This window comes from Harmonia axyridis, chromosome 3, assembly GCF_914767665.1.
Source record: "Harmonia axyridis chromosome 3, icHarAxyr1.1, whole genome shotgun sequence".
NCBI classification, from domain to species: Eukaryota; Metazoa; Arthropoda; class Insecta; order Coleoptera; family Coccinellidae; genus Harmonia; species Harmonia axyridis.
In genome coordinates this window covers 2,456,978-2,469,739 of record NC_059503.1, presented here as the reverse complement: position 1 = coordinate 2,469,739, position 12,762 = coordinate 2,456,978, and the positions used below count along the sequence as shown (strand labels likewise).

Sequence of the window (12,762 nt, the reverse complement as noted above, 5' to 3'; positions counted from 1 at the left end):
CTTTCAAAGAAAAAATTGATAATTTTCCCGAAGCTGCCACTTCTTCTGGCCATGGGCTACGCACTTGAAACTCCACTATGTTTTAGAGCGAAACTTTAAGTTTGAAAACGTTTTTATTTGAGGGATCTGTGACGAATAATTCAGGAGATATAACGATTTTTAGAGGCAAATTCAATTTTTTCCCAAATTTCGAGTTCAAATTCCCCCAAAACCGGGAGCTCTACGAATTGATCGTCAAATGATTGACCCGGAACTCAGGCTAAACGGATCTTGTTATTCTTGTCTATTTCATTGAGTTTTCTTCGACAGTCCAATAACATCCTAGGGTCGATGATATCTGCAGCCTGACTGTCAGAATTCATGAGAACAACCATTACTAAATCACATTGGTAGAAAACTATATAGAATATTCATACCCCGATTTGAAGACAAAATGTTTCCACCATCTTATTATCCTGAAATGACATAGCAACCCTCAACTGTGTTGAGTGCAATTATGCAGTATCAAAGGAAAAAAAACCAAAAGCGAGGCACTTTTGCCTTTTTTTTGTTTTCGCTAATATTTTGAGAGTTGATTATCATGAAAATATCTCCAATTAAAAGACATGACCCCAAAAGCCATTTGATCTGTATAAGTGGTTATATTGGCGATTTGTTAAGTGTCATTCGATTATGCATAAATTCACATATATTTTTCATTATTGGTTTCTCCAAAAGCTCAATATACACTCGTCTGGATGAACAATATCAATATCGTGTACGCCACCCAATTAACCAGAGATTACTGCCAATTAAGGAGTGAATTCGAAGGGAAAGAAAAGGAGCTTAAGCTTTTTTATGGTGACTAGTTGAAAAAACAAGTAAATTTTGCAATTGATGTATGTAAGCAAAATCTAGAGTATGTTTTCATAAATAGTATAAAATATAGAGAAACCACCATAAAAGACTCTTCAGTGCTGTTAAGTTCCTCTTTGTAATACCTATAAGTTTACCTGCGACTAAACGACGTTCAACCTCTAAGAATGTTTTTTATAATATTAACGAACACTAAAGCGTATCACACACGTCAATATTTCTATGAAGATTAATCATATAACCCTGCAAAGTTTTTTCCCGTTAATTATTGATTGGCCCGATGTATTATCGATTGAAGCCAGCGGCGTAGCTAAACTATTTCACTACCTGAAAACGCTGGGTATCTAAAAACTACCCTTCAGAATCAAAAACTCCCAAACTCGCCCGGCATCTCAGGCCTATCATCCCTCCTCCAATTTCTTTCAATTCAACCGCCACCGGAAGACGACCACCCCTCTACAATCGCAGCAATTCGGGTCACGAGCGTCGGATGAAAGGATAATGAGCATCCATCAGAGGGAATATATCATAATCGGCAGTCGGCTGAGCGCGAATTGATGACAGCTTATCTCACCCCTTGCCCGGAGGTGGAAAGACGGGAGACGCCCGGGGTAGAAATACCTACGTCGGGCGTCGGAGATAGGCCCAAATTCCTCGGATTCAGACGCCGCTCCGTCGGATATTGAAGATATCGGGGGCATTTTGTACTTATGATAATCTGATTCAATTCCAGGCCATCTATCTCTCTCTCTTCGGTCTGCTCATTACGATCGAGTGCGATGGAAAGGTGAGAAATTCGAATAATGCCGGTGATCTGCCTCAATTTAGACGGGTTCCGTCTTCAGCGTCCTTATTTCACTAGAAGACATGGAGGTGAGTCCGTTTATTATATTCGACGTGTAGTGGATTCGGATTAAAACGTACGGTATGAAATTCCTTGTTTGAGGGTGTGTTTCTCTTGATTAAAGTTTAAGAATGTGTGTAAGCTTCGTAATTAATTTTCTCTAATTCTGTGGTTATTCCGTTCATTCTTCCACATCTTGTAGAAAAAAATCGTGCGAGAATATATCAGAAACGCACAGTTTTCATGGTTATATTTCATTATTATATGTTGGTACTTTCCGCCACGGCTTTATCTGTCAATTCATCAATTTGCCTTAAAGAAATCAGTTCTGCCAACCAACATTTTTCAATGCAAAAATCACTAAATGATATTTATGAATATATTTCATTAATTTCAATAAAAATGCAATGAATTAGAGAAAATAATGTATAATACTCGTACAGAAGGCTCATTCTACCACTCGTTCATTCAAAAATTCGCCACTTCGTGGCTCGTTTTTGAATTTTGAACTCGTGGAAGAATATCAATGCCTTCTGCACTTGTATTATAAATAACTATTCTTAGTAAAAATCCACTGTATCGGAATAAAGGATTTCCTTATGAAGACCATATTTTTAGGAACGTGGTAGTAGCCATATTGAAATTAATATCATCGTCATCGCCGTCAACTTGAATACCATGGGATTGAAAAAATGTGTTGAAGTAATGGAACACTCGAATAAAGCAGTCCGTTTTCAAAAATGAATAGTAAACTTACTCCAAAAGTATGTCAAGTGTCAAGTATGAAGAGGTTGTGAAAGCAATAGAAAGAAAAGAATTTATTTTCATATACCTCAATGAGCCTGTTAATAACATAAACGACAAACAAGATTTGAGCCGAGTATTTTCTAATTTAAATGGATATCGGGAATTGAACGTATGTATGTGTATGTATGTTAACATATGACATCTGTATTCAAATCAAAATATCAATCACTCAACAGTTTGTTCTGCTGACAGTGGTTACCATTTCATCATAGTCTTTTTAATTTCATCTTTTTTTTGAATGAATTAATTAATTTAACGGAGTGTTAGTATTAATTTTCAATATTCTATGTATCCAAAAAAACATATCTATTCGACCAAATGAACTTAGTGAGGAAATATTTCAAACTTCGACTTAGTGATCATTTATTTTTGAATATTTTATCTTTTTTTTTTATTTGATGAAGTCCAAATATATTGAAAACCGTTGGCATAGTTCCAAAAGAGTCTACAGATTTCAATGATCCTTATCCTGTGTGTGACTGTCATCCTTGTCCTGTGTGTTACACTTTATGTTTATTCAAGGACGTGAAATCACCAAATCTACTTCAGAATGTTCTGGAACGTAATGCGGAGGACAAAATTCTTGAATTTTAGAAGTGGTAATGAAGCTAATTTTCTACCATCGATATATGACGAAGCAAAAAATAAAGTTACATACACACACTCACTTGGAAAAAATACGTTGCAAATTGGCGAATGCGCAACTGACGTCTTATTTAGGATTTTATTAGGTCCATTAAATAGGAATGTGAATGTTGTGCAGAAATTTGAAATTAAAGCTCTCAGATTATCCAAGCAAAATTCAAGGATAATGGGAGACAATATTGAAGCTGTGATGAAATGATACCGAGACTCAAAATTAAAATATAAACAGAAGCTCATGAGCATCGTTATAATTATGCTATTACTGATTTTGTGATCCTAGAATTGATTGAGGAATCGTCCCTTCTTCTTAGTATTATATTGAGCGATGATGCCCCGTTTGTTTGAAATATCATGTTAATCGAAAAAACTAAAGCAAAATAGAAATGGAATTTTAAATTCAGAAATGTTGCTTGTATCTTCTTCAAAGGAAAAGGAAAAGAACAACAGATAGAAAGGAAAGACAGTATGTCACCAAAAGAAAACGGAATATAAGCTGTTAATCTTTGGTATATCCCCTGTAGACATCCCATCCAGGCAAATGCTCGATATATCCAAATTGAGTGCTTGTGATGGCCCCCCCACGATACATACTTAACGATTATGCCTCGAGAAAAGAAATCGTAAATTTCGAAAAGGAATTTATTTCTCGGGTAAATCCGCCAGAGGGTTTCCACTCGATTCTATACAACTTTTCGAACAGCTTTATTGTGTTTAGGACCACAAGATGGTGAAAATAGAACGCGAAACTCGAGAGAGAACTCCGCTTGTTAAATATTTTTCGGAACTAAGTTTCGCGGAGGAAACCAAGAATTTTTCGTTTATTTTCATGGAAAAGCCGGATGATAAAGTATTTCTGTTCGCTACGTAATATTTTTCTGGGGAGTTTGCTCGGAAATTTGAATAGGGGAATTTTGGTATAGTTGGCTGTTGCGTTTTAATGGAAAAATATCGTATTGAATTGAAAATGGGTCTGAAAGAAGCAGACTCTCAATTTTTTTCGGTATTAGTTTTTTTTATGCAAGTTATTTTTAGGCAGAGGTATGGAATTTGAACGAGAATTTTCAAGTTCAATGTTCATTTATCTCGATTCAATGGCCTTGAGGGATCTCTCAGAAGCTCTGAGCTTATAACGGGTGTTTTTTTTCGAGGTATATAACTTTAAGTTGGCATTACTATTCAAGATGGCAACCGATCTAACAGCTATCAAGTGATTTATTCTCAGTTTGGTTTGGCAATTTATCATGAATAGACTCACGCCTGAACAAAGCTTGCAAATAGTGCAATTTCATTTCGAAAATAATGGTTCTGTGCGGAATATGTATCGCGCACTACGTCCATTTTATTTTGTTTAGCGATGAACTGCACTTCTGGTTGAATGGCTACATCAACAAATAAAACTGCCGCATTTGGAGTGAATTTTTTCTCTCAAATGCCTATGGTGAAGCCGGTATTAGTGAACTAACGTGCCGAGAGTTGTTTCAACGCTTCAAAAACATGGCGGTGGAAGCGTGAAGGTCTTAGAAGATGTAAAATTGGAAGCATTAATTCATCAAGACTCGTGTCAAATGCAGCAAGAATTGATAGAATTATTGGGAGTGACGCAACAAGCCGTTTCAAAATTTCTGAGTCATGGTAATGATTCAGAAACACGGATATTTGGTGCTGTATGAGTTGAAGCCGAAATATGTTGAACGGCGTTTGTTTGCTTATGAACAGCTGCTTGCAGGATAATCCAAAGCGCAGAAAATCATGGGGATATCCCGGCCATGCTTCCACGTCGACGGCCAAACCGAATATTCACGGTTTCAAGGTCATGCTCAGTATTTGGTGAGACCAGCTCAGCGTAATGTATTATGAGTGTTTAAAACCGACGGAAACAATCACAGGCGATCGTTATCGAATGCACTCGATCACTCCAAATGATGACCAGTTTTTTCAACGCGAGATTCGTACGCTGCCCGGAAGATGGGAGAAAGTAGTGACCAGCGACGGACAATTTCGGAATTTCGAAAAAAAGGCGGAAGCTTATGAAACACCTAGATTTTAAAAAATTAATTCGATTAGTGAACAAGAATCTCCTTTTATATATAATCTCATGAATATCAAGTTGACGCATTTCTTGTTGCTTTTCCATTATAGAAAAACACATCAGATATGCTGCAAACAAACCCTGAAGATAAAAGTAATATTCGAAACGTAGTGAGCGTTTGAGGAAGATGTATACTCCACTCTGCTCACGTTGAAATATGAGCGGAAATTTGATAAAGGTTGACATCTTATGAAATAGGCCTGACGTATAAAAATGTCGCATAGGTCGTCTCTTCAGGGAGGAATATGGCTGAAAGGATGTTTCCTCCCATTTATTCTTTTATCCGGGAGTTGTTGTATCCAATGTTCGAATACCTGGCAGAGCAGCCAGACAATGAACTCACATATTTAATTTCATTCCACGTCACCTGGCTTGTCTTGAATACAGTTAACCAAATCAAATTCCAAATTTTTTTTTGTAATCGTTATATGAAATCAATTCTTAAATAGATTTGATTCATCAAACATTAAATGAGTTTAATAGTTAATCATGAAAAAGTAAAATTCAATTGTTGGGTAAATAAATGCAATTCAACACATGTTTGGTGCGCTTTATGGGCTGGTGGAATCATTGGTCCGTACTTCTTCAAAAACGATGATGGCCAGAACGTTACAGTCAATGGTGATCGGTATAGATAGAGCCATGATTACTAACTTTTTCATTCCTGAATTGAACAACCATGTTGACCAGGAGCTGTGGTTCCAACAAGACGGCGCAACATGTCACACAGCTCGTGCCAAAATCGATTTATTGAAAGACACGTTTGGTGACCGCCTAATTTCACGTTTTGGACCTATGAATTGTCCTCCAAGATCTTGTTATTTAACACCGCTAGACTACTTTCTGTGGGGCTATGTGAAGTCATTGGTCTATGCGGATAAGCCACAAACCCTTGACCATTTGGAAGACAACATTCGCCGTGTTATTGCCGATATACGGCCACAAATGTTGGAAAAAGTCATCGAAAATTGGACGTCCAGATTGGACTACATCCGAGCCAGCCGTGGCGGTCATATGCCAGAAATCATATTTAAAATGTAATGCCACAAGATTATCTTGCGGATCAATAAAATTAATGTCAATCGAATAATCCATCGTTGTTTCATTGCAATTTAAAGTTCTATAGCTCTAAAAAAACACCCTTTATAAGTTTGAGGACCACTGCTCCGACGGCAGGTTCCGTTTGAGGACCGCTGTTCGAGCAGCGAAATATGTTGTTTCTCGATTTCGAATCGACTTCCATCAATTCGATTTAGGTCATTCCCAACTCGGAAGGCGAGAAGGGCCCTGGAATTGCGCCTATGCACTAATACGATATACTTTTTCCCAGGCTGGAAATAGGCGAAAATCGATGTCGCCTTTGTTGCTCGCCTATATGGAAAGTCGCTTTGATTTCCTTCTTCCGTTTCGGCAGAACCGCCCTTTCCGTATCTCTCCAAAGTATAAATAACAACCGAGGAGCACACTTTCTCGCCCTCAAAGAATTGCTTGTTTGGACTGCTATTGGATTTTAAAATGGGCACCCTCCAGCTTGGCGCTTTTTATCGGGACCTTTTTCGATATTTTTCACGTTCTCACGGCGCGCAATTATCTTGGCTGGTGCTTACGCTTCTGTATTTTTCTTGGAGAGGGCTGTTACGGTGGCAATTGCTCGGAGTACTTGGGACAAGGTGTGATAGAGGTCTTTTTCTTGGAGCTGTTCCAAATAGTTTCGGTTTTATGGGGGATAACAGTTGCAAATAACAATTCTGGTTTAGGTTTTGTGACGTGAGTGTTTTATCGTAGTTGGCCCCGGACTTATTGCAGTTATCGAATTTGTTCGATAAATTTCACTTGAATTGAATCTGGTTTTCAATGCGCATATAAGTTATGATTTTCGCAATTTTTAATCTTATGAAATCTTGAGATTTTTCCACGAGTTCAAAATTCAAAAATAAGCCACGAAGTGGCAAGTTTTTGAATGGAGGAATGGTAAAGTGAGCCTTCTGTACCAGTATTATACAGTATTTCAGTCAGTCGATTGGATTCCTAAGTGGAATGATGGAGCCATGTTTCATCCATTGTCACATATCGACGCAAAACTTCAGGTTTATTGCACTTATACAGCTTCAAATACTGCTTAGAATCATTAACACGTTGTTGCTTTTGATCGATTTTGAGCTCGCGCGGTACCCATTTTGCAAACAGCTTTCCATGTACAAATATTCGTGAATGATATGATGTACACTTTCAGATGATATCTTTACAATGTCTGATATCTCGATCAACTTCACTTTACGATCATTCAAAAATATTTTGTAGACTTTTTTGATTTTTTCGTCGGTGACAGCCTCTTTTTGGCGTCCACTGCGTTCGCCGTCTTCGATGCTCATTTCACCACGTTAAAACTTAGCATACCAATCAATGACTGTGCTCTTGTATCATACGTTGAAATGTCCTCTAATAATACTGAAATTTATCTACACATTCTTTATTGTAACAAGTTAACAATTTTTCATAATGCTCTTTCTCAAGAGAATATATATTAATTTAAAATTGAAGGAAAAAGTCTAAAAAACACTTCTGTTGTTGGAACCTTGTATATTAAATCATCCGGTTACATGTTTCGGCATATTCGCCATTATCAAACCAAAAATTCTGAAGAAGATTATACTCTTAGGTACAATATATGAAGTTGAGCGAAAAACTTGAAGAAAATGTGAAAAAAGGTGGACAACATAATTCTACAGTTTGGTTAATTGCTCACTGAAACTTACGATTTTAAGGTTCCTTAGTCATATGGTAAAACATTGATAAAATAAGTATAAGTCACAAGGTGAATTAAAAATATAAATAAATAAATAATTAAAAATACACTGGTTGAAAAGGCATACTGTGAAAAGTCAAATAATATAAAATGACAAACAAAACATAAACAAAACAAAACTGACGTTCATGTTGACGGATTCCTCTTCTTCCAATCAAGGTTGACCCAGGTGTTAACTTTCCTTACGATGCAGTGGCGTCCTCGAGGAGCATCAATATAAAATTTTATACGTGTCTTTAAAGTTGTTTGTTAACATAGCATTTAGTGTCCTATATTCTTTGTTCTTAATATGTTTGAAAATATTAATATGTAGGCGAATAAATAATTTGCGAGTCATAACTGAGTCCTAGGTCCCTCCTAATCCATCGGAACCACTGTAAAAGTATCGATTCTTGCTCTTCACTCCTGAATTTTCAACCCCAAACCTCCAAGTCATCACAAAGAAGCTGCGTCATGCAAATCCTAGATTCATCAGGCTAGCCCACTATTCATATCGCGAGAGCAGACTTAATTCTCAGATGACGTGCACGATTTTTCCCGAAATCAACGGAAAATCTAATCACAATTTTCCCGTCTTCGACGCGTTGAAACAAAGTTGGGCGTTCTCGAAATAACCGGGCCGAGAGAGGTCTCGCCGTTTTTACGGATTTCAGTCACGCATTCACGGATTCCTCCGAGCAATTAGTAGAACGGGCCTCCCCCAAATATTCCAATAAAACCTGCGAGCCTCCTACAGTCCTTTCTTCCGTTGTGCGATATGAATTTCGTACTTCGCCAAATCTCCAGGATTAATAAGGACCTTTTGTGATGGAGAGTTATATCCCGTTGAAATGAAGGACTATTCTTCCGGTAAATGTGCACGAGATGATTGGGCGAAATCGTTTCGAATGTGATAGAGAAGTCCATAGAATCATTATGTAGTTTAGGAATTTTTTTGGGTTAGAACTTTTTAGAGAGGCACTAGAGGGGTATCGAAAACCGTTAGAGATATAAAGCGGATTAAAAAAAAGTTGCGTTTTTTAAGGATTGGTGTGTTGTTGTTAACAGATCCAAAATATCTCCAATGGTTCACGAGATATCTCGAAAAAACTGAAAATCGAAGTTTTCTTTTTTTCTGTATAACTCATCTGCTTTTGGAGATAACTTTCTAACGGTTTTCGATACCTGTAATGGCCCTCTAAATAGTTCTAACCCTGTATATTGGTACTCGAAATTCTCTTGCCACGGATCTATCTATTCTCTGTCAAATTTGTGATACTGTTCAGCCAACAAACATTATTCAATGTAAAATCACTATATTTATCGAAATATTTCATTAATTTCAATAAAATTCAGTCAGTCAAGGTAATGGCATCAGTATTCTGGGATGCGCAAGGTATAATATTCCTTGATTACCTCCAAAAGGGGCAGACCATAAACAGCGATTATTATATAGCGTTATTGGATCGTTTACAATATCGTGTCACAAATAAATGAAAATAACGGCAAAATTGCATGAATTGGGTTTCGAATTGCTTCTGCATCCACCGTATTCGCCAGGTCTGACCCCCAGCGATTTTTTCCTGTTCTCAGACCTCAAAAGAATGCTCGCTGGAAAGAAATTTAGCTCAAATGAAGAAGTTATCGCCGAAACTGAGGCCTATTTTGAGGCGAAAAACAAATCGTACTACAAAAATGGTATCGAAAAGTTGGAAGATCGCTATAATCGCAGTATCTAGCCCCCAGCGATTTTTTCCAGTTCTCAGACCTCAAAAGAATGCTCGCTGGAAAGAAATTTAGCGCCAATGAAGAAGTAATCGCCGAAACTGAGGACTTTTCTGAAGCGAAAGACAGTTCGTACTACAAAAAGGGTATCGAAAAGTTGGAAGATCGTTATAATCGCATTATCGCGCCCAAAGGCAACTATGTTGAATAATAAAATCGAATTTTGACAAAAAAAATGTGTTTTACTACCGGCGTCTGTTCAATTGGCCTGTTACATCGACACAAAAATCTGATCGATATCCGTAGAAACTCCAGCAGTTTATGCAAGTTCCAAAGCACGCGTGAGAGCATCAACTAACTGAATTCTTTCCCGTGCTCCTTTAATGATCATAGCCTCCGCTTCATCTTCGTGAAAAAGTTGGACGTGGCGAAGTGCTAATGTCCTTTTGTTGTCGAGTCTATTCGCGGAGGGTAAGAATGATGTATATCCTACCGGGAAGATCGGGACGCCTCGGTTTCATACGCCGTTTGAGCGTTTCCTTCATTCCGAAGTGATTCGTCTAATTTGATTGATGAACGACGCAGTCGATTTGGCGCTTTTCCAAATCTATTTTTGCATTTTACGTCGCTGAAAGGGAAGAAACTGGAACGAAACCAACTTGAAAAGCTGACTCTGGCTTTTCTTTATTCGATTCGTGTGATTTGACCTCATTGTGACAAAATATCAACTATTTTCTTTTTATTTTTTGCATATCCGCATTCCATAGGACTTATAAGCCGGTACTTTAACCTCCGGTTGACTAGAATAAACTGAGGGTATGAAGATGTCCAAATTACGGGTAATCATATTTTGATGGAGTTATTCAATATTCTCATTGAAATATTGGGTGATTATCACCAGGAAATGATTATTATTATTATTTGAACTGGGGTCGTTTTGGTTCGGTAAGCCTTCCGGGAACTGCGACCATACAGATCTTTTGTTCACTACCCTACTCATTCATAGAAACCCAGGAAGATCGTCAACGACGTTAATAAAATTGACAACCTACTTAGGGGCCTTGGCCGTTACCTCTCTAGTATCCGAACCGGCTTACCCATGTGAATGGTTCTTAGGCCAGCCAGCTCCGGACACTTGCATATCAAGTGTTCGGCTGTTTCTGCTTCCGATCCGCAGAGCCTGCAAATCTCGTCTGCTGACTTTTCCATACGGTACAAATGATGTTTGTACCGACAGTGCCCCGTCAGCAGTCCCACCATCACCGGAAGCTCGGCTCGCGACAGCTTCAGGAGCTTTTTGGCGTAGGTAGTTGAAATCTTCACGAATTTCTTTGCCTGATCAAGCCTAGGAGTGTTAGTCCAGTGGATTGTCCTGCTGTTCAACTCCCATAGCTGGACCGCAGCTTTATATTGGTCTTTTCCTATCCCACAGAAAGGCTCAGGTCCAGCAGGTGTTAACCTTGATGCACTTTTTGCAAGTTCATCAGCTCTTTCATTTCCTTCAACCCCACAGTGCCCTGGTACCCATAGTAGAGTCACCTTATTTCCTCTGGAAATGATAGTCTTAAATCCAAAAACTCTGCTGCTATTTATTAAGACCACAGCACTGCAAGAATTCAACTAAAAATAAAATACTTGGTCATGATTCGAATCAACTCACTGAAATGAATAAATCAAACTGAAAATTTCACATAATTTCCTGAGTTCCAATCGGAGAACTCAGGTTATATTACACAATTGCAACATATGTACACGTCATCCAAATCATATCCTTCTTAAAATAAGAATATAAGTCCACAAGATTCTCCGACATCTAAATCCCCTCTACAAATTGGCATCGGTTTCATTAATTTCATTTACTTCTCCCCCATCGCTGACGATATCCCTCCAAAGACTCTCGAAATTCTCCATGCTCTGGTTGTCCAGGTCAATGAAGATCTTCTTCTTTGCTGCCGCGACTGAAGCGCCACCATAGACATCAGTTTTGCTGAGGGACTCGAGGAGAGCCTTCATCTGTTTGCTGTTGACTGGTCCATAGTAGCTGCATGATCTTTTATTACGGCCACAACATTTTCTGGTAGACAGCAACTGGAAGAATTTGCAGGAGAGAATCTTGACGCCACTGAAGTGAAAAGTGTCCAATCTTTTACATTTTTTCAACAGGTCACATAGATGTTTGCTTTTGATACACATGCTCTTCTGAGAACCCCAACAATCTACGATTTTGATGAACTGGAGGTTCCTAGAACTTTTTCCAACAGCACGTACAATCTCGTCAGTATCGTTTCTATGTGACAAATGCAATTCTCGAAGTAGAGGGGAGTTTTGAACCCACTTGAGGAGGATATTGGTAGGTACTTGCTGATCTGCACGAATGTGCTTCCACAAGGACGGCGTTGAAGAGATTTGGTTCCATTTTTTACACACGAGTGAGATGTTTTTTGTTATTTCGATACCGGGTAGAAAGGAGAATATGTGCACTATGATTTCTTGAGGTAGATCATCGAAGTAACAGGTCGAACGGAGTTTCTTGATCGGGATTTCGCCGTTGCAATCCGTTTGGGATCTTCTTTTCCTGGTCATATCTGTTGTTTTTATCAATATCGGAACAAAAACACTAAAAACTACGACTGAATTGCTTCAACGGAAATTTCACATTATTGGTTGACGTTTGAATGACTTTTTTTAGGCTCTGTCGGTATGACATTGGAGAAAAATGTGTGAAGTCTAGTATGGAATAGGTTCAAAAAATTGAAAAGTGATAGTGCGCCTTTATTGTTCTGTGTAAAGATTGGAGGGAGTTCCAAGATGGCGAAACATAATAAGTGAGAGATTATTAGTTTTAATATACATATAATATTGCTACCCTTTTATATTTCTGGTCGCTAAGAACGATATATTTCTCTTTTTTCGTGTTGATTTATAGCGTATTTGACTGTCTGCATCAGTGCGAATTAATTCGAGCTACTTATGTCATTAGCTCGACAAAATTTGAATTAATTCGCACTGGTG

The 12,762-nt window shown here is 38.1% G+C and overlaps 2 protein-coding genes across 2 annotated transcripts in view; one reads left to right on the top strand and one right to left on the bottom strand.

The window, feature by feature from the left end:
• Positions 1-12,762, top strand: part of LOC123676982 (semaphorin-2A) — a 605,612-nt gene that overhangs the window by 14,376 nt on the left and 578,474 nt on the right. The window lies entirely within an intron of this gene.
• On the bottom strand, positions 11,436-12,460 carry LOC123676986. Its single transcript, XM_045613356.1, has one exon. It carries the CDS (start codon positions 12,331-12,333, stop codon positions 11,575-11,577), a length of 759 nt encoding a protein of 252 aa, XP_045469312.1. The 5' UTR covers positions 12,334-12,460; the 3' UTR covers positions 11,436-11,574.